Source organism: Cucurbita pepo, chromosome 2, assembly GCF_057944985.1.
Source record: "Cucurbita pepo subsp. pepo isolate OVF chromosome 2, ASM5794498v1, whole genome shotgun sequence".
NCBI classification, from domain to species: Eukaryota; Viridiplantae; Streptophyta; class Magnoliopsida; order Cucurbitales; family Cucurbitaceae; genus Cucurbita; species Cucurbita pepo.
This window is the reverse complement of record NC_141799.1, coordinates 14,049,484-14,061,940: the sequence shown is the minus strand read 5'-3', so window position 1 is coordinate 14,061,940 and position 12,457 is coordinate 14,049,484. Positions and strand designations below refer to the sequence as shown.

The window sequence follows — 12,457 nt, the reverse complement described above, 5'->3', positions numbered from 1 at the left end:
TCTGAGCCTGAACTGAATCGGTTCAGTTTCGGGTTCATGGGTAAAACTCTCGAGTTGACCCGAGCCAAATAAAAATTCTTTTATATTAATGGGTTTGCGAGAGTGGTACTGAGATATATAAAATATATTAAAAATTCTTTTATATTAATGGGTTTGCGAGAGTTGTACTGAGATATATAAAATATATTAAAAATTCTTTTATATTAATGGGTTTGCGAGAGTGGTACTGAGGTCAGTTCTACTGAGGTCAGTTCACTCACTTTTGAGTTCGACCCAGCCAAATATATTGTTTATTATATAATATAAAGGTTTTCATACATTTTATACTATATTATTTATTATATATTATAAAGATTTATTTTATACAAACGTTTACTATATAATAAAAGATTAATAAGATTTATTAATTAGAATAAGCTATTCACACATTTTATACTATTTTTAAATATATTGTTTATTATATAATATAAAGTTAAAATAAGTTATTCACCGATTTTATACTATTTTTAAATATATTGTTTATTATATAATATAAAGTTAGAATAAGTTAATCACACATTTTATACTATTTTTAAATATATTGTTTATTATATAATATAAAGGTTTTCACAAATTTTATACGGTTATATTGTTTATTATATAATATAAAGGTTTATTTTATACAAACGTTTACTATATAATAAAAGATTTATTAATTAGAATAAGCTATTCACACATTTAATACTATTTTTAAATATATTGTTTATTAATTAGAATAAGCTAACCTATTACTATTAATACATACACAGTTTTTTTTTTTTTTTTTTTTTTTTTTAATACTTTCAAACTCTCTAAGGTGAAGTGTAAATAGGCATATATCAATTAAATTTAAAAAGAAAAAATCGATTAATCCTCCTTATCCCATTAAATTAGCCTTTTCTTTTAATTCGCCGTAAAATAAAATAAAATAAATAAATAATTAGAAAAAAGAAATAGGAAAACCCTAACCAACTGTTCTTCTCCTTCACTCCCTCGCCTTTGCCTCCTCTGTTTCAGCAGCTCGGTGTCGCCGCCGCCTCTTTCCCGTTCGTTGCTGCCGTCGTTGTTCGGTTCGTGACCGTAGCCTCCTCCCTTCTCGGGGCTGTTCACTGATTTTCTACTCTCTTGTTGTTACAGGTATTCTTTCAATCTCAATCTGTCTTTCTTCTCACTCGAAAAATTAGAACTTGGTGGAAGAATGGAGGAGCCAAATAGCAACGAAAATAAAAACAGCCTTACGGCAAATTGGGACATGGTTTGTGTGTTGGCATTTGTGATTCAGACATGAATCAGTCATCCAATTATGTTTAAAGTATCTGGTCGAATGGTTAGGGAAGTTGACTTCAAAGAATCTGACAGGAAGCAGTTGTTTGCAATAAGATCCTCCGATTTGGTTAGTGGAGTTGACTTCAATGAATCTGGTCGAATGGTCTTTTAATGGTTTGGAAGAGATAGAGAACTGATCGAAATCTCAGTTAGGTTAAAGATGAGTTCTCTCATTTGTGCATTGTTCGTTTGGGCATGGGTTCGACTGCTGAACACTGACTAAACCAAACAGATTTCACACCTATAAAAAAAGTAGTAGTGTCCAAGAAAGGTCCCCAGCTAAGCACAATAGTTAACTTATTAGAGCTTTTCGTGAGGGTGATAAACTATGGCTACATATTTTTAGTGTTCCATAGAGAAATTTTTAGGAATGGAACGTTGTTGAATGTGAGCAACGCCTCTCTGTTTAGATGGCCATAGAACCCTACGGACTATGCACAATCACCCAATATAGGAAATCTGATGTAATCGAACGCCAACATTCTCTCAAGTTCCACCCTTCCAAACGCACTGTGCCTCTGAAAAAATATATCCAAATGAGTAAAAAAATCTATCTATTTGGGTACAAACAGGGCAAATGCGTTGAATTCCTTTGATGAGGCTAGAAAATTTGACTAGATCTTGCTGGAACTGCTTTCTTAATCTGAGAGTTAAGTCCATACATATTGGTAATTGGTAACCAACTCTAAAGTTATATCTCAAACTTCTATTTTAATAATGATGGAGAAGACACCATTGAAAGCTTACACAACTTCCACTGATACCTTGCTCCACAGAATAGTAAGGTTGCCAGAAGGCCCAGTTTTGGAATGCCACTACAATTCGATCAAAGGAAGACGAATCAGAACTGGCATGGTTTCTGCAATTTTTTTCTTAGATTTTTATCAATCTGTATTAACTTATTATTTTTTTATGCCTTGAGTGAGATCTGGAGGGAGTTCAGGAGAAAACTGAAATTAAGCTCTTTTGTTTTCACCCTTGTTAATTGATGATTTTTTGTCCTTAATATTTTTTAATTCAGTTTTCAGCTATGTCAATTGGTGATTTGTCCTTCATGATGGGGGTGAGACAGGGAGGAGGGGTGATAGTAACTCAATAGCAGCTTAAACTAATTACGTTCTACAGATCTTGTCTTAGTTTTTCATGCATGTTAAGTTAATTGATCTTGGATTCTTGTGTTCATTAGGGATTCTAAACGCAACCTTCAAATTTTTGTTTTTGCATTTCCATCTATGTGAACTGACCTTTTTGATTATCATGTTCCTCAGGGATTTAGTGCCACGATGCAATAATTCACTGATTGAATCGAAGAAATCATGAAGATGATTGCAGTTGCACAATCCCTTCAAGCTCGTTCCACACTTCCTAAAATCATCGGGTCGTTGCAGGTCCGCTTCTTCCAGCCTGATTTTACTCCCAGAGACCCGAATGCTAAGCCAAAAAAATACAAGTATCCACCATTTTATGATCCATATGGCCCTAGGCCTCCACCCTCTAATAAAATCATTCAGCTAGCTGAAAGAATTGCAGCACTGCCTGTCGATGAGCGTTGCCAGATTGGTCCCACACTCACTGAAAGGCTTAAACATCCTAAGCTGGAGCAAATTTCAGTTGATGGCATGGACATGGGTTCCGGAGGAGGAGCAGCCACAGGATCTTCCAAAGTAGAGGAGAAAAAGGAGAAAACCGCTTTCGACGTGAAGTTAGAGAAGTTCGAGGCAGCTGCCAAAATTAAGGTGATTAAAGAAGTGAGGGCTTTCACTAATTTGGGTCTGAAGGAGGCAAAAGACTTAGTAGAGAAAGTACCTGCAATTCTTAAGCAAGGAGTGACCAAGGAGGAAGCAAACAGCATTATCGAAAAAATCAAAGCTGCTGGAGGGGTTGCAGTCATGGAGTAAAAATTGTTCTAAAGTTATTTTTGTGTTTTATTTATATTTGTCCTACGGCTTTAGAAATGACAACTCTTAGCTTCAATCACTCAATATTTGTTCTATGGGTTGATGTTGTTGCCCGCCAGATGAGTTGCACAAGGACGAGGAAGAATAAATCAGTTTTAGACTTGTTTTTCCGATATGCAGTTTTCTTTTTAGAATATGACATTACAAAACAAATATAGGTGGAGTAAATTCAAATCTTCTGCTCATAAAGGTGAGGTACTGATGTATAACCAGTTGAGCCCCTTAGTTATATATCAAGTTCTGTGTGGTATTTATATATACTTTTGCAAGGTACTGCCGGTGATAATAACAGAAACAGAAGGTCGAGGTGGTACCCGTGCTGAGACTCTCCGCGGTTGCACGTTTTCTTCAGTTCCTGCCAAGGCTTGCAGAGACAGGTACGCTCTATGAAACTGATCATGATGCTTTCTCACTAAAGCTTGATTCATAGTTTTAAAACATCCTAGTTTCAGTTAGCTTGCATTGTTCTTTCGAAATTATGGATACGGTTAGGTTGATTGTGGTGGCCTTATAAAGACAATTATTTAGATCTAGAAAGTTAAGAATATCTGTTAGTGATGCACTCGAACGGTGACAAATAGTATCAAAGTCAGTCACTAGACGGTGTGAGGCATTGGTCGAAGTAGGGCTAGACCATCTCCTTAGTAGACGCGTTTTAAACCTAGATAGTATCTAGTAGTAGTGAATTTGGGTCATTAGAAAACTTGTGGTAGGACCTTTACAATCCCACCAAGAAGCAATGATTTGACTGGTTAGTTCCAAAAGAATTTCAGCCATTCTTGTTGGGCATACCCTTTGACATTTTGTGTGAACTTTATGCCTTTCAACAACACTATCAAAACATTAGATAAGCTTTATGAATCTGCTTTCAATTTTTAGAACCTTTACCTAAACCCAACAACAAAATTCACTGTATGTGATTTTGCTCCTCCATATTATGTCAAATATAGAGCGGTATCGACATTCGTCGATGCATCAATATTTTAGGGTTTATTTGGTTCATCATTAGAAAACACGGGATAGCAAAAAATAGAGTTATATTTTATGTTTTTAGCGTCTTTAAATATATATTTGGTAGTATATTTAGAAAGTAGATCTTAATTTAAAAGCTAGTTAATCACTATTATCAATTAATTTATGAAGTTATAAATTTTGTATAATTATTTTTTATTGATTTCGTAATTTATTTATTTTTCTCATGCTCATTATATATTTAAGAATAATTAGGGACATGGATAATAACCTTTGACATTTTGGAGTCATTTATCATGCTCCTCGAAATAATAATAATAATAATAATAATAATAATAATAATAATAATAATGTTTGGTAACAAATTGATTGAAAAAGCAAATCATTGAGGACACCTTTGTTGACTCATTTTTCGAATTTTTTTTTTAATTCTTAATTCTTTTTAGATATTATTGGAATATATTTAATGTTTAATACAATTTCAATATCTTTTTGGTTTTCGTGAAATTTATTAAAATAATCTTAATTATGAATTAATCAAACATCTGTATAATATTAACATCAGTGTAGTAGCATTTAATAAATAATATTTTAATTGCAAATCATGCATATATTATTTATAAGGTCACTATTATTTATTATTATTATTTAAATTTATTATTTCCATAATATTGGGGGTAGACTTGGGGAATATTTGAATTAAACCTTTTTAATTCATTTTATTTTAAGTAGTTATTTTCATAAAGAATCTAATAAATTATTTGAAATTAATACATTTTCTCAAAATATTTCTATACACAAACTTATTTGGTTTCTTTTATATTTAAAAATATTATTATTAAGAACGACTAATAGTTCGTATTTATAATTAACATTGTAATCTACCAATCACAATTAGAAGGGTCGCTAGAGATTGTCATTGATCATTGAAAATTATTGTCGATCATTGGGGATGGTTGCGAATAATTATCATTTGTCGTCACCTTATGGTCTTTAGAGATGGTTTCCTCGTCATCAGTGTTGGTCATCGACAATGGTTACTAGAAATGGGTGCTAGCGACGATTGTATGGTGGTCACCTACGATGAGAGACAATAGTGTGATGGTGTTTTGGTCATTCTCAATAAAACACTTTAAACGCTATTTCTAAAACGTTGATTTCGAGCATTTCGCTTAAAAATGTCTTAATTTTCAAATTTATTATGAGTTGTTGCTTAAGTTAGTATTTAGTTCACAATGATGTCAAGTTGAATAAAGAATTACGCTGTGTATCTACACGTGATGGCATCACGAGCAACACATAAGCATGATATTATACAATAATAAAATTGAAATAACCGTGTTGAGGAAAGATTTGACCGTGGATTATATTAATTCAAATAAATCAATATATATCAGTTTAATATTTGTTCGATTTTTATCAGTACGGTTTGACATTACTTGTCTAATTAATATATCATGCACGCCTATAGGTGTTACAATTATATATAGAGATAGAAGAATAATATTGAATTCAATTTTTTTTTTTTTAAATGAGAAAATATATTATGAAATATTTCCAAAATTCAAAAGGAGTTTTACTAATATAAGAACGACACGTCGAACGAGCGTGGCACCAGGCAAGCGTGTTGACTAAAAAACAACTTACGATTAATATTAAAAACATCGTCCCGATTTTTTTGCAACCAAGCCGGTGACCCAAGAAGTACAACGGCACTTCACATCGTTGACAGTCAACGCCTACGTGGCAACCGCTTTCACTGGAAAGTCCAAAAATACCCTGGAGGACATCTTGTCTACCCATTACGTGTCCTTCTCCCATTGGAGCGTTCTCTTCAACCTACCGTTTTAAAACCCCTTCCAACCCTTCTCCCCATTTCCTGCTAGTTTCCCAATCTCACTCTCTGCTCTCGGTTTTCTCTAGGTAATAATCCCTACTTTTTGATCTCTCAGTTCTTGGTTTCCTCTTTCCCTTTCGTCCCCCCATTTTGCGTTAGGGTTTCGATTTAGCCTTTGGATTTCGTTGGTTTTTCCACCCTTTTACTTGGACTATTTTTGTTTTTAGGTTTGATGCTTTCCCCTTTTCTCGTTTTCTTGTTGGATGTTGAGATCTAGGGTTAACATGAGTGTGACCTATAGTTTGTTGCTTTTTCATTTTTCTTTTCATTTCTGTTTTAGGAATCGCTTGATTATTTCATCGTGGTTTGCTTGTATGTGGGCTATTTTGATTGCTTAATTCTTGGTTAGATGCCCTAAAAGTTATAGATAGTTTTCGTTCCTTTTTTCCTTTTTTGTGGGTTTGTTCAAATTCTAGTGTTGAATCCTGTGTGGTTTAATTTGGAATCTGGGATGGATCTTAGGTACGATTTATGGGTATATGCTTCGTTGTAGTACTGTGTGGAAGATTGAATGAATTCAAAGCTCTTATTTTAACATCCAAATTCTGGGTTTGTTTGGAACGCTGATTTATGGTTTGGTCCTATTGATAGCAAAATGGAAAAGCTAAATTTGAGTGACTGGAAGTGTAACCCTTCGATCTTGGTTTTTAGCTGTGAGAAGATTGTGCTTATGGGAAATTGTAGCTAGTTCTTAATCCATGAATTATAAGCACTTGAATTGCTTTGAATATGATCTGATTTTTTCTCGTTTGAATTGCTATGAAAAATAGTTTGTTACATTGAAGATGTCGACTGTTGATTCTTCACGGGAGGAAAATGTTTACTTGGCCAAGTTGGCCGAACAGGCCGAACGGTATGAGGAAATGGTAGAGTTCATGGAGAAAGTTGCCAAAACTGTGGATGTGGAGGAGCTTACTGTTGAGGAGAGGAATCTTCTCTCTGTTGCTTACAAGAATGTCATTGGGGCTCGGAGGGCCTCTTGGAGGATAATATCTTCCATTGAGCAGAAGGAAGAAAGTCGTGGAAATGAGGACCATGTTGCAATTATCAAGGAGTACCGTAGCAAAATCGAAACTGAATTGAGCAAGATCTGTGATGGGATTTTGAGCCTACTCGAGTCTCATCTCATCCCATCAGCCTCATCTGCTGAGTCGAAGGTGTTTTATCTCAAAATGAAAGGTGACTACCACAGGTATCTGGCTGAGTTCAAGACTGGAGCTGAAAGGAAAGAAGCAGCTGAGAGCACATTATTAGCTTACAAGTCTGCTCAGGTCAAGTTGACCACACCTCACATTTCTTCGCTCTCTTTTATATATATTACCATTTCTATTACTTGTTAGTGTATTTAGTAACAAATTGCTTTTGCTGTATTTTCAACCATGAAAACAGGATATTGCTCTTGCTGAATTGGCTCCTACACATCCAATTAGGCTAGGTCTTGCTCTTAACTTCTCAGTGTTTTATTATGAGATCCTCAATTCGCCAGACCGTGCTTGCAATTTGGCAAAGCAGGTAAAGCTCTATACTAATACGACGCCTGGTTTTTTCTGGTTAAACCCATCAGAAAAACAGAAGAAAGACACTGATTGGGCCTTTTTTCCTAAGATCAATTTGGTTAGCTGATGATAAGCTTATGTCTCGTGTTGAAATAGGCTTTTGACGAAGCGATTTCTGAGCTTGACACATTGGGTGAAGAATCATACAAGGATAGCACCTTAATCATGCAACTTCTCCGAGACAACTTGACCCTTTGGACCTCTGATGTTGGGGTAAGTAACGCTCTCAGGCACAAGCCTTGATGCATTGGCTACTCAATTTTGTTTTCAAGACAAGTCTTGCTATACCCTTATTCCAGCTCTGTTTTACTGCTTCCAATCATATCTCTGCACAACCGCGTTGGAAAACCTTGATTAGACTGCTGTCTAAAATCTTGTCTGTTTTTTCTTGTCTGCTTCTCCTGTAAATAGTCTCCTAGATCCAAGGTAGAGAAAAACAGATCCATTGAGTCACAAACCAAAAAACTCCCGAATTTTAAAATTATAGCAATGTGCTACACATGAGCTGGCTTTGTGCAATTGCCATTAATGACAATAAAGTCGGTAGACATGTCCTGACATGTTCTGTAACCTGTTGTGTCTGGTCTGATATTGCATACTAATGATGGTGATTTGTGACAAATTTTGTAGGATGAAGCCGGCGATGAAATTAAGGAAGCATCAAAACGTGAATCAGGAGAGGGACATGGACAGTAGTTTGTCTGGTTGTTCGAGTCAATAGGAGCTGTACTCTGTACTTTTACTTTTCCTTTTTTTCTTTTCTTTTCTTCTTTAAAATGTGGCGACCCTGTCTTTTAGTGTTGTTAGTGCTACTTGGGTTGTTGTTGGTAGTTCCTGAATGAAATGATGTCTTTGGTTGATGGGCTTTGGCTTTTGAGTGCAAGATGTGGAAGCACTTCTAGAGCCTTCCTTTGAATACTCCAACAAAGAGTATAATGTGGTTTTATTATTTATGAGAAGAATTTGATGTTTCGGTGTTTCGATGTTTCGAGTGCTATGGAATATGATCTTCGTTTTCTCGTTTGGTCTAAACACATTGATCTGCTGTTCTTCATTTTCTACATACAAAGAGAGTTCGTTCTAATTCATTTCGAGTATCATAATATGATTTAAACTGGGATTTTGAGAGTTCTTGTAGCAATTGAAAGACAAAATTGTAAGCTAAGCTTAACAAGAGGCAAACTATACTATAAACTTGATATTTTGGCAACATTTTGGGAAGAAATTTCCTCTCAAAGCCAATCAAAAGCCTTATAAGGGCAATGTGGTGGCAGGAGGCTGAATAAAGAAGAGCAAACTTGTGAATCCCATGATAAACAGAGCAAAAAAAGCCAATGATTTGCGAGGATCAGCATACTTCCTAACAAGTTTGATTCCCTTTTCTTGGCCTCTCCTTGAAGAAGATGATGCAGAAGATGAAGAAGAACCAGCATCATTCACCTCCACAACTGGGCATGTTAAAATCCCATATAGCATTCCACTGAAAGCTGCTCCTGTGTGAGTCCTACAAACATCAAACAAACCAAAACAATTCGTAACTAAAACGGTCAAGATATTCATTAACAATTCTCTCGAGAATGTTACAAATGACGTTTAGAATGGTTGAAAAATTGATCTAGCTATTATATATCGTTTAACTATCGACACAAAAGTTAGTGTTACTTACAGGATCATATTTTTAAGACTCGTCTCGAGTTTCTAAGGGTTTGAAACCAGAGGTTTTTTTACTCACCATTCATCAATTGGCCCAATATTGCTCAAAATGGAACTGACGACAGCTACAAATATTGCCTTCAAGAACATGCTGTCTGAAACATCCTTTGCAACCACATCTTTGCTTTGGAATTGGTAACTCAGCCAAGCTCCAATCATGGCAAACACAGGCCCCTGCTCCATGTGTTCATAATTTACATCTATCACCAATCAGACTAACCAACAGCAATCAAACTCGAACTATGCCTTCGACTACTACTCGTAGGTATTTGAACTAGTTTATGCACGTCTCGAGTATGATATTAATATATGCGGTAATGGAAGTAAATTTATCGACTGTAATTGGAAACGAGAAGGGAAAACGTTGTTTTTTTCGTTACCGTTCCACCGATAGTCGGCTCGGGAGTATGGAGAAAGCTTGTGAGATTGCCAGAAATTCCTCCTAAGACATAGATCAAGAAAAATGTAAAGGGGCCATAGTCTATACAAACTTGACGGCCAAATGTAACCAATGTCCAACAACTGAGAGCAACATGAACAGCTCCTGAATGCTGCATAAAGAGATCAGCTTCATGAGAGCTAAAGCAACGTAATAATCAACAAATCTTTACATTCAAATCTTCAATGTCAAAGAAAGTGGGTCACGAGATATACGAATCTCCCACCCGACTTCGTGTAAGATATACTGTTAATAACTTGATTAGTTGAACTACGTTTAAGTAGACACTATGTGAGATCCCGTATCGGTTGAAGAGAAGAACAAAGCATTCCTGCAAAACTCGGAAGGAAAAGCCCAAAAATGACAATATCTGTTAGCGATGGGCTTATGCTGTTACAAATGGTACCAGAGTTAGACATCGAGCTGTGTGTCATCGAGGACGCTGGCCCCAAAGGGGGATGGATTGTGAGATCCCATATATGGAGAGGGAAACAAAGCATTTAAGGGTGTGTGAACTTCTCCTAGCAGATGCATTTTAAAACTGTAAGGGAAAGTCCAAAGAGGACAATATCGGTTAAGGATGGGTTTGGTCGGTTGCAAATAGTATCAGAGTCAAACATCGGACGATGTGCCAACGAGGATGCTGGGCCCCAAGGTTGTGAGATCCCACATGATTGAGAGAGGGAACAAAGCATTCCTAACAAGGGTGTGGAAACTTCTCCTTAACAGACGCATTTTAAAACGTTGACGGAAAACTCAAAAGGGAAGGCCCAACGAGGACAATATCTGCTAGAGATGGGTTTGGTCGGTTATAAATAGTATCAGAGACAAACATCGGGCGGTGTGCCAACGAATACGCTGGGCTCCCAAAGGGGTGAATTGTGAGATCCCACATCAGTTGGAGAGGGGAACAAAGTATTCCTTATAACTGTGTGAAAACTTCTCCTTAACATACGCATTTTAAAACCTTGAGGGAAACTCAAAAGGGAAAGCCCAATGAGGACAACCTCGACTAGTGGTGAGTTTGGGCTGTTACACACGTTTTGTTCTCAGTCTTATTAAAAAGGAAAAACGAATAAATGTTCAAAACAGCTCTAGAACGGAAACACGAACCGAGTTATATCTATCAATCGTGTACCAGAAACATAGGTGTCACAAGCCTCCACCATTCTCCTACTAGGATCAACTCATTTATCTTTGCTCCATATAGAGAAGGGAGTGAAAAGAGTGGCAGCCCTGAGCTTTTTACTGGACTCGCTACTTCAAACAAGAAAACACCTATGTTTACTGAAACCAGAGCACTTCTGCATCCCGAAAACAAACCGAACACGGTTCCGTTAGCCACCATATTCGATCATAACAAAAGCGATTTTACGAGTTAGGATGTGAATCGTACATTAAGTAGAGATCAGAAACTTCATCTTCTTGTAGTTGAGTTGTTCTTGACATGCTTCTCTTAATCATATCATCGAGTTTGTCATGTCGCATTTGTGTCTCGTCGTCTCTTTCGTGATCTTCAAGAGGAAACGACGTGAATACGACCGATTTTCTTTTATGTTGTCCTCCAAAATTATACGTCGCATGGTTAAGCATGCATGCATCTGTAAATTATAGATTGCATATTCAAAAAATATTTACTCCATTAAATTAATATAAAATTAAAAAATAATTACCATTATCAACTTTTTCAAAATAAGCGTCAAGCAACTCGAGCTCTTTCTTAGCTTTGAACTGACCCGTATCAACCACCTCTACCTTCTTCTTCAAAGGAACCATTTTTCTCTTACTCCCACCACCTTGAAGCCTTCCAAAATAAGAACCCAACGACCTCAACTGTTTCTTATTCGTGTCACACTCCCGAACACGACATAGCTGTTCGAAAACCTCGGACTCGGAATCCAAACCATTGGATCTCCCACGCTTGTCATCTTGCAACGATGCCGTCAACGACCCTCTTCTTGGTTTTGTTGTTCGTGTCCAAACCATAGCAACAGACGTATTGTTATTTGAAATCTCCCGCCAATGATTACGGCGCTCGAGAATTGGCAAGGTAATTGGATTGATCGAGTTTTTTAAGTTTGGTATGGGACGAGCGGCGGGAATTACGAGAGCCATCATTTGAACTCGAGTATATGTTTGAGCTACTAAATGAACAAAAGGGATGATTTATAAAAGGTGATTGAATAGGTGAGAGGTTCTTGAAATTTTGGAGATTTCATTTAAAGATCATTGGGGCTTTTAGATTCTGCAAATTTCATTTAAGATTATTGGCTAAAGAGATGTTGGTAATCCCCTAAACCAGCCTTATCTCTCTTAATCCATTAACAGTACGCCACGTGTCATGTATATTTTACATAACTATTGGCCTTGGACCACATGAAATATCCCAGTAGACCCCACCAAACACTAGATTGGGTTGGGATATTGAAAGTCTTGGTCCGCCACCTCAGCAGCCCGGGTCAAAGCTATTCTCAACCGTTAACTTCCATGGCTACCTTTGTCTGGCTGGGAATTTAGTGGAGCCATTGAAATGAATAGGTCATGATGTATATATATATATATATTTATAGGTTAAGCG

At 36.4% G+C, this 12,457-nt stretch overlaps 3 protein-coding genes across 5 annotated transcripts; 2 read left to right on the top strand and 1 right to left on the bottom strand.

Annotated features, from left to right (window-relative positions):
• Positions 1 to 968: 968 nt before the first annotated feature.
• LOC111789392 (Ribosomal protein L12/ ATP-dependent Clp protease adaptor protein ClpS family protein) lies at positions 969 to 3,415 on the top strand. The gene is made up of 2 exons (XM_023670153.2): positions 969 to 1,155; positions 2,613 to 3,415. The coding sequence occupies exon 2, from the start codon at positions 2,661 to 2,663 to the stop codon at positions 3,240 to 3,242; it is 582 nt and encodes a 193-aa protein (XP_023525921.1). The 5' UTR covers positions 969 to 1,155; positions 2,613 to 2,660; the 3' UTR covers positions 3,243 to 3,415.
• Positions 3,416 to 6,040: 2,625 nt separating this feature from the next.
• LOC111789391 (14-3-3-like protein A) lies at positions 6,041 to 8,712 on the top strand. Of its 2 annotated transcripts, none has more exons than XM_023670152.2 (5): positions 6,041 to 6,197; positions 6,942 to 7,442; positions 7,561 to 7,683; positions 7,824 to 7,940; positions 8,358 to 8,712. In XM_023670152.2, the coding sequence occupies exons 2-5, from the start codon at positions 6,957 to 6,959 to the stop codon at positions 8,421 to 8,423; spliced, it is 792 nt and encodes a 263-aa protein (XP_023525920.1). In that variant the 5' UTR covers positions 6,041 to 6,197; positions 6,942 to 6,956; the 3' UTR covers positions 8,424 to 8,712. The 2 variants fall into 2 exon arrangements, with proteins under 2 accessions (XP_023525920.1, XP_086977837.1); XM_087121711.1 differs by lacking the exon at positions 6,041 to 6,197 and adding an exon at positions 6,209 to 6,338.
• An 89-nt stretch (positions 8,713 to 8,801) lies between these two features.
• On the bottom strand, positions 8,802 to 12,053 carry LOC111789390 (Rhomboid-related intramembrane serine protease family protein). 2 transcript variants are annotated; one of them, XM_023670150.2, is made up of 6 exons: positions 11,553 to 12,051; positions 11,276 to 11,480; positions 11,018 to 11,183; positions 9,821 to 9,991; positions 9,460 to 9,614; positions 8,802 to 9,231 (listed from the first exon to the last, which is right to left on the bottom strand). In XM_023670150.2, the coding sequence occupies exons 1-6, from the start codon at positions 11,995 to 11,997 to the stop codon at positions 8,979 to 8,981; spliced, it is 1,395 nt and encodes a 464-aa protein (XP_023525918.1). In that variant the 5' UTR covers positions 11,998 to 12,051; the 3' UTR covers positions 8,802 to 8,978. The 2 variants fall into 2 exon arrangements, 1 of the variants encoding a protein (XP_023525918.1); XR_015420013.1 differs by having other exon boundaries at positions 9,091 to 9,231; positions 9,394 to 9,614; positions 11,553 to 12,053.
• Between the last annotated feature and the right edge of the window lie 404 nt (positions 12,054 to 12,457).

Bases quoted from the DNA above. Each gene is read 5' to 3' on its own strand.
- LOC111789392 (XM_023670153.2), top strand. From the start codon at position 2,661: ATGAAGATGATTGCAGTTGCACAATCCCTTCAAGCTCGTTCCACACTT.
- LOC111789391 (XM_023670152.2), top strand. From the start codon at position 6,957: ATGTCGACTGTTGATTCTTCACGGGAGGAAAATGTTTACTTGGCCAAG. The intron at 7,684-7,823 runs GTAAAGCTCTAT...GTGTTGAAATAG, and splicing joins CTTGCAATTTGGCAAAGCAG to GCTTTTGACGAAGCGATTTC. The intron at 7,941-8,357 runs GTAAGTAACGCT...CAAATTTTGTAG, and splicing joins TTTGGACCTCTGATGTTGGG to GATGAAGCCGGCGATGAAAT.
- LOC111789390 (XM_023670150.2), bottom strand. From the start codon at position 11,997: ATGATGGCTCTCGTAATTCCCGCCGCTCGTCCCATACCAAACTTAAAA. The intron at 11,184-11,275 runs GTACGATTCACA...TTCGGGATGCAG, and splicing joins GTTTCTGATCTCTACTTAAT to AAGTGCTCTGGTTTCAGTAA. The intron at 9,615-9,820 runs GTAACGAAAAAA...CACATGGAGCAG, and splicing joins AGCCGACTATCGGTGGAACG to GGGCCTGTGTTTGCCATGAT.